The 17,860-nt window shown below is 51.3% G+C and overlaps 1 protein-coding gene across 2 annotated transcripts in view; it reads left to right on the forward strand.

Annotated features, from left to right (window-relative positions):
* LOC122922825 (calsequestrin-2-like) overlaps positions 1–17,860 on the forward strand; it is a 77,463-nt gene that overhangs the window by 30,400 nt on the left and 29,203 nt on the right. The window contains exons 5-7 of one of the 2 annotated variants that reach the window (XM_044273574.1): positions 3,088–3,161; positions 3,286–3,416; positions 7,710–7,755. In XM_044273574.1, coding sequence (XP_044129509.1) covers positions 3,088–3,161; positions 3,286–3,416; positions 7,710–7,755 — 251 coding nt within the window. The remainder of the gene's footprint in view (positions 1–3,087; positions 3,162–3,285; positions 3,417–7,709; positions 7,756–17,860) is intronic. The other variant, XM_044273575.1, reaches the window with a different exon arrangement.

Raw genomic sequence — 17,860 nt, forward strand, 5'->3', positions numbered from 1 at the left:
GAGCAGCCCAGGGAGGAATGGGTAAAGGAATTGGAACTCCTAGCATGGCAGGAGCTGTGGCTGGAAGATGCCTACCAGGCGCTCTGGTGGTATGGGGCACAGTACCTACCCAGGACAGCTGAGCATGACAAGCCAGAGGGAGAGGAGTTTGATGGTCCTGGCTTGTTATGGGAGACTTTTTCAGAGCTGGAGTTTGGGAGCCCTACACAAGCCCGGTTCCGTGATCTCTTGGAATGGAGGGAGAGCAGGTATGACTGGGACGACACTCATGAGATTGAGCAGGACCTGGTCCACCTGGTGACCTGGGAGATGGAGCTGGAACAGGGCTACCAGCAGCTGTTCCACTCCAGTGAGAAGGCTCAGCAGCAGAGCAGAGTGTCAGACCTAGGTCCAGAGCCCTTCAGCTGGGAGGATATTGTGTACGTTTACTGGGAAGAACCCCAGGTGGCCGGTGGAGATGGAACCGAGGTCTCTCCACTGCTCCTGCAGGGAATTGGGAGCCCAGTCTCCATTCCCCAGCGGCAGGCTGAGTTACAGGGGGCAGAGACAGTCAGTCCTGTCCCCCAGCGGCAGAGTGTCCTACAAGGAACAGAGAGCCCAGTCTCCTTTCCCCAGCAACAGGACACTGTATTGGGAGTGGAAACAGTCGGTCTCCCTCCCCAGAGGCTGGAAGTATGTATGGGAGAGGAGCTTGTTACCCCCTCTCCCTATTGGCAGTGTAAATTGCAGGGAATTGGGAGCCCAGTCTCCATTCCGCAGCGGCCGTGTGATTTATTGTGAATTGAGAGCCCAGTCTCCATTCCCCAGCGGCAGGCTGAGTTACAGGGGGCAGAGACAGTCAATTCTGTCCCCCAGCGGCAGAGTGTCCTACAAGGAACAGAGAACCCAGTCTCCTTTCCCCAGCAGCAGGACACTGTATTGGGAGCGGAGACGGTCGGTCGCCCTCCCCAGCGGCTGGAAGTATGTATGGGAGAGGAGCTCGTTACCCCCCTCTCCCCAGTGGCAGAGTGTCCTACAGGGAATAGAGAGCCCAGTCTCCTTTCCCCAGCAGCAGGACACTGTATTGGGAGCGGAAGCGGTCGGTCGCCCTCCCCAGCGGCTGGAAGTATGTATGGGAGAGGAGCTCGTTACCCCCTCTCCCCAGCGGCAGCTTAACGCACCAGGGGGAGACAGTAAGCCCCACAACTGTGCAGATGGGACCGTGGTCTCTGCACTTACAGCACAGGGGGTAGGGACAGTCGGTTCTGTCCCCCAGCAACAGGGCTGTTTAGCCAAAGGGGAGACAGTCGGTTTCCCACTCCAACAACCAGACTCCAACCAGGCTTCTTCCATGGTAGCGCTGGTACCAGGGCAGAGTCCCGCTGATCCCTGCCCACAAAGCAACCTTCACTCCAAGCCAGGGAGCAACTCAGAGACCGGGAGTACCAGCTACCAATATAACCTTGGTGGATTCACTGGACAGAGACAGGCTTCTAAATTCAACAGGTCCAGTATTTGGTTGTGGGTGGGCGGCCAGACTAACTCAGGTACCGACCGGCGTGAGGTCAGGTATCTGGTTAGTCTTCCCTGGGGGGGGGGAGATGTGTGGCGAAACCAACCTCGCCACTGTGTTTTGGAGGGGGCTGTTTGCCAGCCTCCTGCCCCAGGATTACAGCCCTTTGAGATACTTTTGCTAACTTTTAAACCCCTGAACCTATTCAAGTGAATTTTGGATAGGTTTGTCCCCAAGTTATACTGGTTAAATTGATGTAAGTTATATGTATGGACAATGTAACCTCACAAAGTTGTAACAATTTATAATAAGTGTAACTTGTCAGCTTGGGAGGAATATGCTGGGTGTGTTTCTATTGTCCCATTGTTCTATTGTCCCATTGTGCCATTGTGTGTTTAAATGGTGATGTCTGTCCTGTTGTCTCCACATGTGTATTGGCGATTTCCCTTTGTCCTGAGAGATAATTGGATTGCGCCTCGGTTGTCTCCAGGACAGAGAGGAGGAAACCATGATGCATTGTGGGGATGTGTTGTATCTGTCCTGTGTCGCAGTCTTCTTTCTGGTCCCCTAGGGGCGTGTCAACCAGATGGGGACCTGCATAAATACAGGCGGGTAGCCCTCAATAAAGAGTTGCTGTTTTCACATTCAACATAGAGCCTCGTCTCATGTGTGTGGGGATTGCTATATGTGTATACTCTCCTGGCTATTACTCCTAGCTCTTGTAAGAGCTGTTCCTGGTTCCTGTGGTGGTATCGGTGTCGAGCGGAGTGCATGGAGTCCCCGGGAGGCACTGGGAGCATCCATTAACGGAGGTACCCGGTCGGGGTGCTAGGAGATCCGTTACATGAGGGAGATGTAGTCCAAGTGAGACCTGAATGTGAAGGAGATGTAGTCCAAGTGAGCCCTGAATGTGACGGAGACACAGTCTATGTGAGACCTGTATGTGAGGGAGACATAGTGCAAGTGAGACCTGAATGTGAGGAAGATGCAGTCCATGTGAGACCTGAATGTGAGGGAGACGCAGTCCAAGTGAGACCTGAATGTAAGGGAGCCGCAGTCCAAGTGAGACCTGAATATGAGGGAGACTCAGTCCAAGTGAGACCTGAATGTGAGGGAGACTCAGTCCATGTGAGACCTGAATGTTAGGGAGACAGTCCATGTGAGACCTGAATGTTAGGGAAACTCAGTCCAAGTGAGACCTGAATGTGAGGGAGACACAGTCCATGTGAGACCTGAATGTAAGGGGGACTCAGTCCATGTGAGACCTGAATGTTAGGGAGACTCAGTCCATGTGAACCCTGAATGTGAGGGAGACTTAGTCCATGGGAGACCTGAATGTGAGGGAGACTCAGTTCATGTGAGACCTGAATGTTAGGGAGACTTAGTCGATGTGAGACCTGAATGTGAGGGAGACTCAGTCCATGTGAGACCTGAATGTGAAGGAGACGCAGTCCTTGTGCAACCTGGATTTGAGGGGATAGACTTTATAAGAGGTGTTAAGAGGTGACTGAGAATCATAGCCATCACCCGATCCAGGAATGTGCCGGCCATAGGTAATAATGGATGAATTGGCGTGTTTCTTATGACCTCTACAGATTACAAGGCGTTTGAGGAGGCCGCAGAGAATTTCCATCCATACATAAAATTTTTTGCAACATTCGACAAATCGGTAAGGAGTCCGGGGGGGGGGGGGGAATCTGGTCTGATATTTCTGAGGTTGTGAGGAGGTTATGGAGACCTCACGCCTCGAGTGTCCTGAGAAGATTGAACTTCATGGATAAATCTTTCATCAGGTGGCAAAGTCCCTGACCCTGAAGATAAACGAGGTGGACTTCTATGAACCGTTTATGAATAATCCGGTCACCATCCCCGATAAACCTTATACTGAGGACGAGCTAGTGGACTTCATCAGGAAGCACAGGAGGTGAGGGTCCAAGAAGAATGATAGCCCCACCTCATATCACACATTCATGCCTCATTAATCCCTCATTCATCCCCAATTCACCCACATTCATTCCTCATTCATACAGGTTCATCCCTCATTCACACCCCATTCTTCCCTCATTCATTCCAGATTCAGCCCCAACTGACCCCTCCATTCATTCCCCCTTCATCCCTCCTCCATCCCTCATTCATTTCCAATTCATCCCTCATTCATCCTTCACACATGCCTTATTCATTCTTCATTCATTAATCTGTCATTCATCTCTAATTTAACCCCCATTCACCTTCATTCACCACCACACATTCCTCATTCATCCTCCATTCACCTTCATTCACCTCCACACATTCCTCATTCACCCTCCACTCACCATTCATTCACCCCCACACATTCCTTATTCATCCTCCATTCACCATTCATTCACCCCCCCCCACACATTCCTCATTCATCCTCCATTCACCATTCATTCACCCCCCACATTCCTCATTCATCCTCCATTCACCATTCATTCACCCCACACACATTCCTCATTCACCCTCCACTCACCATTCATTCACCCCCACACATTCCTTATTCATCCTCCATTCACCATTCATTCACCCCCCCCCACACATGCATCATTCATCCTCCATTCACCATTCATTCACCCCCACACACATTCCTCATTCATCCTCCATTCACCATTCATTCACCCCCCACATTCCTCATTCATCCTCCATTCACCATTCATTCACCCCCACACATTCCTAATTCATCCTCCATTCACCATTCATTCACCCCACACACATTCCTCATTCATCCTCCATTCACCATTCATTCACCCCCCACATTCCTCATTCATCCTCCATTCACCATTCATTCACCCCACACACATTCCTCATTCACCCTCCACTCACCATTCATTCACCCCCACACATTCCTTATTCATCCTCCATTCACCATTCATTCACCCCCCCCCACACATGCATCATTCATCCTCCATTCACCATTCATTCACCCCCACACACATTCCTCATTCATCCTCCATTCACCATTCATTCACCCCCCACATTCCTCATTCATCCTCCATTCACCATTCATTCACCCCCACACATTCCTAATTCATCCTCCATTCACCATTCATTCACCCCACACACATTCCTCATTCATCCTCCATTCACCATTCATTCACCCCCCACATTCCTCATTCATCCTCCATTCACCATTCATTCACCCCCACACACATTCCTCATTCATCCTCCATTCACCATTCATTCACCCCCCACATTCCTCATTCATCCTTCATTCACCATTCATTAACCCCCCACACATTCATCATTCATCCTCCATTCACCATTCATTCACCCCCCCACACACATTCCTCATTCATCCTCCATTCTCCATTCATTCACCCCCCACACATTCCTTGTTCATCCTCCATTCACCATTCATTCACCCCCCACACACACATGCATCATTCATCCTCCATTCACCATTCATTCACCCCCCACAACACATTCCTCATTCATCCTCCATTCACCATTCATTCACCCCCCACATTCCTCATTCATCCTCCATTCACCATTCATTCACCCCACACACATTCCTCATTCATCCTCCATTCACCATTCATTCACCCCCCACATTCCTCATTCATCCTCCATTCACCATTCATTCACCCCCACACACATTCCTCATTCATCCTCCATTCACCATTCATTCACCCCCCACATTCCTCATTCATCCTCCAGTCACCATTCATTCACCCCCCACACATTCATCATTCATCCTCCATTCACCATTCATTCACCCCCCCACACACATTCCTCATTCATCCTCCATTCACCATTCATTCACCTCCAACATTCCTCATTCATCCTCCATTCACCATTCATTCACCCACACACATTCCTCATTCATCCTCCTTCCACCATTCATTCACCCCCACATTCCTCATTCATCCTCCACTCACCATTCATTCACCCCCCACACACATTCCTCATTCATCCTCCATTCACCATTCATTCACCCCCCACACATTCCTCGTTCACCCCCCATTCACCATTCATTCACCCCCCACACATTCCTCATTCATCCTCCATTCACCATTCATTCACCCCCCACATTCCTCATTCATCCTCCTTCACCATTCATTCACCCCCACATTCCTCATTCATCCTCCATTCACCCCCCACACATTCCTCATTCATCCTCCATTCACCATTCATTCACCTCCCACATTCCTCATTCATCCTCCATTCACCATTCATTCACCCACACACATTCCTCATTCATCCTCCTTCCACCATTCATTCACCCCCACATTCCTCATTCATCCTCCATTCACCATTCATTGACCCCCCACACACATTCCTCATTCATCCTCCATTCACCATTCATTCACCCCCCACACATTCCTCGTTCATCCCCATTCACCATTCATTCACCCCCCACACATTTCTTATTCATCCTCCATTCACCCCCCACATTCCTCATTCATCCTCCATTCACCATTCATTCACCCCCCCACACACATTCCTCATTCACCATTCATTCACCCCCCACACATTCCTCATTCATCCTCCATTCACCATTCATTCACCCCCCACACATTCCTCATTCATCCCCATTCACCATTCATTCATCCTCCATTCACATTCATTCACCCCCACATTCCTCATTCACCCTCCATTCACCATTCATTCACCCCCCCACACACATTCCTCATTCATCCTCCATTCACCATTCATTCACCCCCCACACATTCATCATTCATCCTCCATTCACCATTCATTCACCCCCCCACACACATTCCTCATTCATCCTCCATTCACCATTCATTCACCTCCCACATTCCTCATTCATCCTCCATTCACCATTCATTCACACCACACACATTCCTCATTCATCCTCCTTCCACCATTCATTCACCCCCCACATTCCTCATTCATCCTCCATTCACCATTCATTCACCCCCCACACACATTCCTCATTCATCCTCCATTCACCATTCATTCACCCCCCACACATTCCTCGTTCATCCCCCATTCACCATTCATTCACACCCCCACACATTCCTCATTCATCCTCCATTCACCATTCATTCACCCCCCACATTCCTCAGTCATCCTCCATTCACCATTCATTCACCCCCCCACACACATTCCTCATTCATCCTCCATTCACCATTCATTCACCCCCCACACATTCCTCATTCATCCCCCATTCACCATTCATTCACCCCCCACACATTCCTCATTCATCCTCCATTCACCATTCATTCACCCCCCCACACATTCATCTTTTATCCTCCATTCATTCACCCCCCACATTCCTCATTCATCTTCCATTCACCATTCATTCACCCCACACACATTCCTCGTTCATCCCCCATTCACCATTCATTCACCCCACACACATTCCTCATTCATCCTCCATTCACCATTCATTCACCCCCCACACATTCCTCGTTCATCCTCCATTCACCATTCATTCACCCCCCCACACATTCCTCGTTCATCCCCATTCACCATTCATTCACCCCCCACATTCCTCATTCATCCTCCATTCACCATTCATTCACCCCACACACATTCCTCATTCATCCTCCATTCACCATTCATTCACCCCACACACATTCCTCATTCATCCTCCATTCACCATTCATTCACCCCCCCACACATTCATCATTCATCCTCCATTCATTCACACCCCCCACACATTCCTCGTTCATCCGCCATTCATTCACCCCCCACACATTCCTCGTTCATCCTCCATTCACCATTCATTCACCCCCACACACATTCCTCATTCATCCTCCATTCACCATTCATTCACCCACACACATTCCTCATTCATCCTCCATTCATTCACCCCCCACATTCCTCATTCATCCTCCATTCACCATTCATTCACCCCACACACATTCCTCATTCATCCTCCATTCACCATTCATTCACCCCCCACATTCCTCATTCATCCTCCATTCACCATTCATTCACCCACACACATTCCTCATTCATCCTCCATTCACCATTCATTCACCCCCCACATTCCTCATTTATCCTCCATTCACCATTCATTCACCCCCCACACACATTCCTCATTCATCCTCCATTCACCATTCATTCACCCCCCACATTCCTCATTTATCCTCCATTCACCATTCATTCACCCCACACACATTCCTCGTTCATCCTCCATTCATTCACCCCACACACATTCCTCGTTCATCCTCCATTCATGATTCATTCTCTGTGACTGTGAAATATTTAATCATGTCTTATCTTCTTCTAGAGCCACGCTGAGGAAGCTTCGCCCTGAAGACATGTATGAGACGTGGGTAAGAAAATAATGCGCGTATCAGGGATCGGTGCAGTCAGAGCCGGGGGCTGCTAAGTCAATGAGGAAAGTGTTACAGGGGCCCCAACAGCCGGCAATCGGAGGGGCATCTGAAGACTACACTATGGAAGTGGGGCACTGCATCAGCCAGGAACTCCCGGGGGGGAGGGGAGGCATTTGAGGCTGGGGCACTGCATCAGTCAGGAACTCCCAAGGGGCAGGGCTGCAGCTAAAGGGGGTGCAGAGGTAGCAGTCGCTACCGGGCCCGGGAGCCTGAGGGGCCCAAAGACCCTTGTGCCACATAAGGCTACTTTCACACTAGCGTTTTTTCTGGATCCGGCAGGGTCCACTAAAATCGCTTCCGTTACTGATAATACAACCGTCTGCATCCGTTATGAAGGGATCCGGTTGTATTATTTATAACATACCCAAGACGGATCCGTCATAAACTACATTGAAAGTCAATGGAGGACGGATCCATTTACTATTGTGTCTCGCTCCGCATCCCAGGACGGGACAAAGGGGACAAAGGAGGAGATGGTGACCATGGTGACAGAGGAGGAGATGGTGACAATGGTGACAGAGGAGATGGTGACAATGGTGACACTGGAGATGGTGACCGTGGTGACAGAGGAGATGGTGACCGTGGTGACAGAGGAGAGGGTGACTTTGGTGACAGAGGAGGAGATGGTGACAATAGTGACAGAGGAGATGGTGACTGTCCCTAGACACCACTACAGACAGCACCCTACTGTCCTACCCTCCCTGGACACCACCAGACAAAGCCCCCTACTATCCTACCTTCCCTGGATACCACCACATACATAGCCCCCTACTGTCCTACCCTCCCTTGACACCACCATACACAGCCCCCTACTGACCTACCTTCCCTGGACACCACCACACATAGTCCCTCCGGTCCTACCCTCCCTGGACACCACCACACACAGCCCCCTATTGTCCTACCCTCCGTGGACACCACCACACACAGCCGCCTTCAGTTCTACCCTCCCTGGAAACCACCACACACAGCCGCCTCTGGTCCTACCCTCCCTTGACACCACCACACACAGTCCCTCCGGTCCTACCCTCCATGGACACCACTACACACAGCCCTCTACTGTCCTACCTTCCCTGGACACCACCACACACAGCCGCATCCGGTCCAACCCTCCGTGGACACCACCACATACAGCCCCCTACTGTCCTACCCTGCCTGGACACCACCACACACAGCCCCTACTGTCCTACCCTCCCTGGACACCACCACACAAAGCCGCATCCGGTCCTACCCTCCGTGGACACCACCACATACAGCCCCATACTGTCCTACCCTCCCTGGACACCACCACACACAGCCTCCTACTGTCCTACCCTCCCTGGACACCATCACACACAGCCGCATCCGGCCTTACCCTCCGTGGACATCACCACATACAGCCCCCTACTGTCCTACCCTCCCTGGACACCACCACACACATCCCCCTACTATCCTACCCTCCTTGGACACCACCACACACAGTCACCTCCGGTCCTACCCTCCCTGGACGCCACCACACACAGCTCTCTATTGTCCTACCCTCCCTGTACACCACCACACACAGCCCCCTACTGTCCTACCATCCCTGGACACCACCACACACAGCCCCCTCCGGTCCTATCCTCCCTGGACACCACCACACACACCACATTGTGGTGACAAGGGAGGGGATAGTGACAAGGGTGACAGAGGAGGATATGGTGACAATGGTGACAGAAGAGGAGATGGTGACCGTGGTGACAAAGCAAGGTAACAAAGGAGGAGATGGTGACCATGGTGACAGAGGAGGAGATAGTGACAACGGTAACAGAGAAGGAAATGATGACCATGTAACAAAGGAAGAGATGGTGACCGTGGTGAAAGAGGAGGAGATGGGGACAATGGTAACAGAGGAGGAAATGATGACCATCGTGACAAAAGACGAGATGGTGACAATGGAGACAAAAGAGGAAATGGTAACAATGGTGACAGAGGAGGAAATGGTGACCGTGGTGATAAGGGAGTAGATGGTGACCGTGGTGACAGAGGAGGAGATGGTGGCTGTGGTGACAGAGGAGGAGATGGTGACTGTGGTGAGAGAGGAGGAAATGATGACCATGGTGACAAAGGAAGAGATGGTGACCATGGAGACAGAAGAGGAGATGCTGACAATAGTGACAGAGGAGGAGATGGTGACCGTGGTGACAAAGCAAGGTAACAAAGGAGGAGATGGTGACCATGGTGACAGAGGAGGAAATGATGACCATGGTAACAGAGGAGGAAATGATGACCATGGTGACAAAGGAAGAGATGGTGACAATGGAGACAGAAGAGGAAATGGTAACAATAATGAAAGAGGAGGAAATGGTGACCATGGTGATAGAGGAGTAGATGGTGACCGTGGTGACAGAGAAGGAGATGGTGACTGTGGTGAAAGAGGAAGGGATGGTGACAATGATGACAAAGGAAAGGATGGTGACAAACTAGAAGATGGTGACTGTGGTGACAAATGAGGGGATAGTGACAAGGGTGACAGAGGAGGAGATGGTGACAATGGTGACAGAGGAGGAGATGGTGACCCTGGTGATAAAGGAAATGATAGTAACAAAGGAGGAGATGGTGACCATGGTGACAGAGGAGATAGTGACCATGGTGATAGAAGAGTAGATAGTGACCGTAGTGACAAAGGAGATGTTGACCGTGGTGATAGAGGAGCAGATGGTGACCGTAGTTCCAGAGGAGGAGATGGTGACCGTGGTGACAGAGGAGGAGATGTTGACCATGGTGACAGAGCAGCAGATGGTGACCATGGTGACAGAGGAAGAGATGGTGACAATAGTGACAGAGGAGGAGATGGTGACAGTGGTGATAGAGGAGTAGATGGTGACCGTGGTGACAGAAGAGGAGATGTTAACCGTGGTGACAGAGAAAGAGATGGTGACAATAGTGATAAAGGAGTAGATGGTGACCGTGCTGACAGAGGAGGAGATGTTAACCGTGGTGATAGAGGAGTAGATGGTGACCGTGGTGACAGAGGAGGAGATGGTGACCGTGGTGAATGAGAAAAAGATGGTGAAAATGGTGACAGAGGAGAAGATGTTGGCCGTGGTGACAGAGGAGGAGATGGTGACTGTGGTGACAGAGGAGGAGATGGTGACTGTGGTGACAGAGGAGAAGATGGTGACCGTGGTGACAGAGGAGAGGATGGTGACACGGTGACAGAGGAGGAGATGGTGGCCGTGGTGACAAAGGAAAGGATGGTGACAAAAAAGGAGATGGTGACTGTGGTGACAAAGGAGGGGAAAGTGACAAGGGTGACAGAGGAGGAGATGGTGACAGTGGTGACAGAGGAGGAGATGTGACCATGGTGACAAAGGAAAGGATGGAAACAAAAGAGGAGATGGTGACCGTGGTGACAGAGGAGATGTTGACAGTGGTGATAAAGGAGTAGATGGTGAACGTGGTGACAGAGGAGATGTTGACCGTGGTGATAGAGGAGGAGATGGTGACTGTGGTGACAGAGGAGATGTTGACCGTGGTGATAGAGGAGGAGATGCTGACAATGTTGACAGAGGAGGAGATAGTGACCGTGGTGACAGAGGAGTAGATGGTGGACCGTGGTGACAGAGGAGTAGATGGTGACCATGGTGACAGAGGAAGAGATGGTGACAATAGTGACAGAGGAGGAGATGGTGACAATGGTGACAGAGGAGGAGATGGTGACCATTGTGATAAAGGGGTAGATGGTAACCGTGCTGACAGAGGAGGAGATGTTAACCGTGGTGATAGAGGAGTAGATGGTGACCGTGGTGACAGAGGAGGAGATGGTGAAAATGTTGACAGAGGAGGAGATGGTGACCGTGATGACAGAGGGGGAGATGGTAACCGTGGTGACAGAGGAGAAGATGGTGACCGTAATTACAGAGGAGGAGATGGTGACTGTGGTAACAGAGGAGGAGATGGTGACTGTGGTAACAGAGGAGGAGATGGTGACAATGGTGACAGAGGAGAAGATGGTGACCATGGTGACAGAGGAGTAGATGGTGACCGTGGTGACAGAGGAGGAGATGGTGACTGTGGAGACAGAGGAGGAGATGGTGACCGTGGTGACAGAGGAGGAGATGGTGACCGTGGTGACAGAGGAGAAGATGGTGACAATGGTGACAGAGGAGGAGTTTGTGGCCGTTGGGACAGAGGAGGAGATGGAGACAATGGTGACAGAGGAGGAGATGGTGACTGTGGTGACAGAGGAGTACATGGTGACCGTGGTGACAGAGTAGGAGATGTTGACTCGTGGTGACAGAGGAGTATATAGTGAGCATGGTGACAGAGGAAAAGATGGTGACAATAGTGACAGAGGAGGAGATTGGTGGACAATGGTGACAGAGGAGGAGATGGTGACCGTGGTAATAAAGGAGTAGAGGTGACCGTGGTGACAGAGGAGGAGATGTTAACCGTGGTGGTAGAGAGAGTATGATGGTGACCGTGGTGACAGAGGAGATTATGGGTGACCGTGGTGAAGAGGAGGAGATGGTGACCGTGGTGACAGAGGAGGAGATGGTGACCGTGGTGACAGAGAAGAAGATGGTGACAATGGTGACAGAGGAGGAGTTGTGGCCGTGGTGATAGAGGAGGAGATGGTGACCGTGGTGACAGAGTAGATGGTGACCGTGGTGACAGAGGAGGAGATGTTGACAGTGATGACAGAGGAGTAGATGTTGACCATGGCGACAGAGGAAGAGATGGTGACAATAGTGACAGAGGAGGAGATGGTGACAATGGTGACAGAGGAGGAGATGGTGACCGTGGTAATAAAGGAGTAGAGGTGACCGTGGTGACAGAGGAGGAGATGTTAACCGTGGTGGTAGAGGAGTAGATGGTGACCGTGGTGACAGAGGAGATTATGGTGACCGTGGTGACAGAGGAGGAGATGGTGACCGTGGTGACAGAGGAGGAGATGGTGACCGTGGTGACAGAGAAGAAGATGGTGACAATGGTGACAGAGGAGGAGTTGTGGCCGTGGTGACAGAGGAGGAGATGGTGACCGTGGTGACAGAGTAGATGGTGACCGTGGTGACAGAGGAGGAGATGTTGACAGTGATGACAGAGGAGGAGATGTTAACCGTGGTGACAGAGGAGGAGATGTTGACCGTGGTGATAGAGGAGTGGATGGTGACCATGGTGACAGAGGAGGAGATGGTGATCGTAGTGACAGAGGAGGAGATTGTAACCGTGGTGACAGAGGAGAAGATGGTAATCATAATGACAGAGGAAGAGATGGTGACCGTGGTGACAGAGGAGAAGATGTTGACCGTGGTGACAGAGGAAGAGAAGGTGACCGTGGTAACAGAGGAGGAGATGGTTGACTGTGCTGACAGAGGAGGAGATGGTGACCGCGGTGTGACAGAGGAGGAAGATTGTGACCGTGGTGACAGAGGAGACGATGGTGACAATGGTGAAAGAGGAGGAGTTGGTGGCCGCGGTGACAAAGGAGGGGATATTGACTGTGGTGACAAAGGAGGGGGATAGTGACAAGAGTGACAGAGGAGAAGATGGTGACAATGGTGACAGAGGAGGAGATGGTGACTGAGGTGACAAGGAAAGGATGGTAACAAAGGAGGAGATGGTGACCGTGGTGACAGAGGGGAAGATGGTGATAATGGTTAACAGAGAAGGAGATGATGACCACTGGTGACAAAGGAGGAGATGGTGACCATGGTGACAGAGGAAGAGATGGTGACAATAGGGACAGAGGAGGAGATGGTGACAATAGTGACAGAGGAGGAAATGGTGACAGAGGAGAAGATGGTGACCGGTGGTGATAGAGGAGTAGATGGTGACCGTGGTGACAGAGGAGGAGATGGTGACCGTGGTGACAGAGGAGGAGATGGTGACCGTGGTGACAGAGGAGGAGATTGTGACCGTGGTGACAGAGGAGACGATGGTGACAATGGTGACAGAGGAGGAGATGGTGACAATAGGGACAGAGGAGAGATGGTGACCGTGGTGACAGAGGAAGAGATTGTGACCGTGGTGACAGAGGAGACGATGGTGACAATGGTGACAGAGGAGGAGATGGTGGCCGTGGTGACAGAGGAGAAGATGGTGACCGTGGTGACAGAGGAAGAGATGGTGACAATAGGGAACAGAGGAGGAGATGGTGACAATAGCGACAGAGGAGGAAATGGTGACAGAGGAGAAGATGTTGACCGTGGTGATAGAGGAGTAGATAGTGACCGTGGTGACAGAGGAGGAGATGGTGACCGTGGTGACAGAGGAGGAGATGGTTGACCGTGGTGACAGAGGAGGAGATTGTGACCGTGGTGACAGAGGAGACGATGGTGACAATGGTGACAGAGGAGGATGATGGTGACAATAGGGACAGAGGAGGAGATAGTGACAATAGTGACAGAGGAGGAAATGGTGACAGAGGAGAAGATGTTGACCGTGGTGATAGAGGAGTAGATGGTGACCGCGGGTGACAGAGGAGGAGATGGTGACAATGGGTAACAGAGAAGGAGATGATGACCATGGTGACAGAGGAGGAGATGGTGACTGTGTGACAGAGGAGTACATGGTGACCGTGGTGACAGAGGGAGGAGATATTGACCGTGGTGAGAGAGGAGTAGATGTTAACCATGGTGACAGAGGAAGAGATAGTGACAATAGTCACAGAGGAGGAGATGGTGATAATGGTGACAGAGGCGGAGATGGTGACCGTTGGTAATAAAGGAGTAGATGGTGACCATGGTGACAGAGGAGGAGATTGTGACCGTGGTGACAGAGGGAGACGATGGTGACAATGGTGAAAGAGGAGGAGTTGGTGACCGTGGTGACAGAGGAGGAGATGGTGACAGAGGAGGAGATGGTGACCGTGGTGACAGAGGAGGAGATGGTGACCGTGGTGACAGAGGAGGAGATGGTTACCGTGGTGACAGAGGAGAAGATGGTGACAATGGTAACAGAGAAGGAGATGATGACCATGGTGACAGAGGAAGGAGATGGTGACTGTGGTGACAGAGGAGTACATGGTGACCGTGTGACAGAGGAGGAGATATTGACCGTGGTGAGAGAGGAGTAGATGGTGACCATGGTGACAGAGGAAGAGATGGTGACAATAGTGACAGAGGAGGGAGATGGTGACAATGGTGACAGAGGAGGAGATAGTGACAATGGTGACAGAGGAAGAGATGGTGACAATAGTGATAGAGGAGGAGATGGTGACAATGGTGACAGAGGAGGAGATGGTGACCGTGGTAATAAAGGAGTAGAGGTGACCGTGGTGACAGAGGAGGAGATGTTAACCGTGGTGGTAGAGGAGTAGATGGTGACCGTGGTGACAGAGGAGGAGATGGTGACCATGGTGACAGAGGAGGAGATGGTGACCTTGGTGACAGAGAAGAAGATGGTAACAATGGTGACAGAGGAGGAGTTGGTGGCCGTAGTGACAGAGGAGGAGATCGAGACAATGGTGACAGAGGAGGAGATGGTGACCGTGGTGAAAGAGGAGGAGATGGTGACCGTGGTGACAGAGGAGTAGATGGTGACCGTGGGTGACAGAGGAGGAGATGTTGACAGTGGTGACAGAGAGTAGATGTTAACCATGGTGACAGAGGAAGAGATAGTGACAATAGTCACAGAGGAGGAGATGGTGATAATGGTGACAGCAGGCGGAGATGGTGACCGTGGTAATAAAGGAGTAGATGGTGGACCATGGTAACAGAGGAGGAGATGTTAACCATGGTGATAGAGGAGTAGATGGTGACCATGGTGACAGAGGAGGAGATGGTGATCGTAGTGGACAGAGGAGGAGATGGTAACCGTGTGTGACAGAGGAGAAGATGGTGATCGCAATGACAGAGGAAGATAGATGGTGACTGTGGTGACAGAGGAGGTGATGGTGACCGTGGGTGACAGAGGAGAAGATGGTGACCGTGGTGACAGAGGAGGAGATGGTGACAGAGGAGAGATTGTGACCGTGGTGACAGAGGAGACGATGGTGACAATGGTGAAAGAGGAGGAGTTGGTGGCCGTGGTGACAAAGGAGGGGACGGTGACAAAGGAGGGGATATGACTGTGGTGACAAAGGAGGGGATAGTGACAAGAGTGACAGAGGAGAAGATGGTGACAATGGTGACAGAGGAGGAGATGGTGACTGAGGTGACAAAGGAAAGGATGGTACAACAAGGAGGAGATGGTGACCGTGGTGACAGAGGAGAAGATGGTGACAATGGTAAAAGAGAAGGAGACTGATGACCATGGTGACAGAGGAGGAGATGGTGATGTGGTGACAGAGGAGTACATGGTGACCGTGGTGACAGAGGAGGAGTATTGACCGTGGTGAGAGAGGAGTAGATGGTGACCATGGTGACAGAGGAAGAGATGGTGACAATAGTGACAGAGGAGGAGATGGTGACAATGGTGACAGGAGGAGATGGTGACAATGGTGACAGAGGAAGAGATGGTGACAATAGTGACAGAGGAGGAGATGGTGACAATGGTGACAGAGGAGGAGATGGTGACCGTGGTAATAAAGGAGTAGAGGTGACCGTGGTGACAGAGGAGGAGATGTTAACCGTGGTGGTAGAGGAGTAGATGGTGACCGTGGTGACAGAGGAGGAGATGGTGACCATGGTGACAGAGGAGGAGATGGTGACCTTGGTGACAGAGAAGAAGATGGTAACATGGTGACAGAGGAGGAGTTGGTGGCCGTAGTGACAGAGGAGGAGATCGAGACAATGGTGACAGAGGAGGAGATGGTGACCGTGGTGAGGAGTGAGGAGTAGATGGTGACCGTGGTGACAGAGGAGGAGATGTTGACAGTGGTGACAGAGGAGTAGATGTTAACCATGGTGACAGAGGAAGAGATAGTGACAATAGTCACAGAGGAGGAGATGGTGATAATGGTGACAGAGGCGGAGATGGTGACCGTGGTAATAAAGGGAGTAGATGGTGACCATGGTGACAGAGGAGGAGATGTTAACCGTGGTGATAGAGAGTAGATGGTGACCATGGTGACAGAGGAGGAGATGGTGATCGTAGTGACAGAGGAGGAGATGGTGATCGTAGTGACAGAGGAGGAGATGGTAACCGTGTGGTGACAGAGGAGAAGATGGTGATCGCAATGACAGAGGAAGAGATGGTGACTGTGGTGACAGAGGAGGTGATGGTGACCGTGGTGACAGAGGAGAAGATGGTGACCGTGGTGACAGAGGAGAAGATGGTGACCGTGGTGACAGAGGAGGAGAAGGTGACCGTGGTGACAGAGGAGGAGATGTGACCGTGGTGACAGAGGAGGAGATGGTGACCGTGGTGACAGAGGAGGAGATTGTGACCGTGGTGACAGAGGAGACGATGGTGACAATAGTGAAAGAAGAGGAGTTGGTGGCCGTGGTGACAAAGGAGTGGACAGTGACAAAGGAGGGGATGGTGACTGTGGTGACAAAGAAGGGGATAGTAACAAGAGTGACAGAGGAGAAGATGGTGACAATGGTGACAGAGGGGATGGGTGACGGTGCAAAGGAAAGGATGGTAACAAAGGAGGAGATGGTGACCGTGGTGACAGAGGAGGAGATGGTGACAATGGTAACAGAGAAGGAGATGATGACCACGGTGACAAAGGAGGAGATGGTGACCATGGTGACAGAGGAAGAGATGGTGACAATAGGGACAGAGGAGGAGATGGTGACAATAGTGACAGAGGAGGAAATGGTGACGAGGGAGAGTTTGACCGTGCTGATAGAGGAGTAGATGGTGACCGTGGTGAAAGAGGAGGAGATGGTGACCATGGTGACGAGGAGGAGATTGTGACCGTGGTGACAGAGGAGACGATGGTGACAATTGTGACAGAGGAGGAGATGGTGGCCGTGGTGACAGAGGAGAAGATGGTGACCGTGGTGACAGAGGAGGAGATGGTGACCGTGGTGACCGAGGAGGAGATGGTGACCGTCGTGACAGAGGAGTAGATTGTGACCGTGGTGACAGAGGAGACGATGGTGACAATGGTGACAGAGGAGGAGTTGGTGGCCGTGGTGACAAAGGAGGGGTGGTGACAAAGGAGGGGATGGTGACTGTGGTGACAAAGGAG

The sequence above is a fragment of the Bufo gargarizans genome, unplaced genomic scaffold, assembly GCF_014858855.1.
Source record: "Bufo gargarizans isolate SCDJY-AF-19 unplaced genomic scaffold, ASM1485885v1 fragScaff_scaffold_771_pilon, whole genome shotgun sequence".
Classification (NCBI taxonomy): domain Eukaryota; kingdom Metazoa; phylum Chordata; class Amphibia; order Anura; family Bufonidae; genus Bufo; species Bufo gargarizans.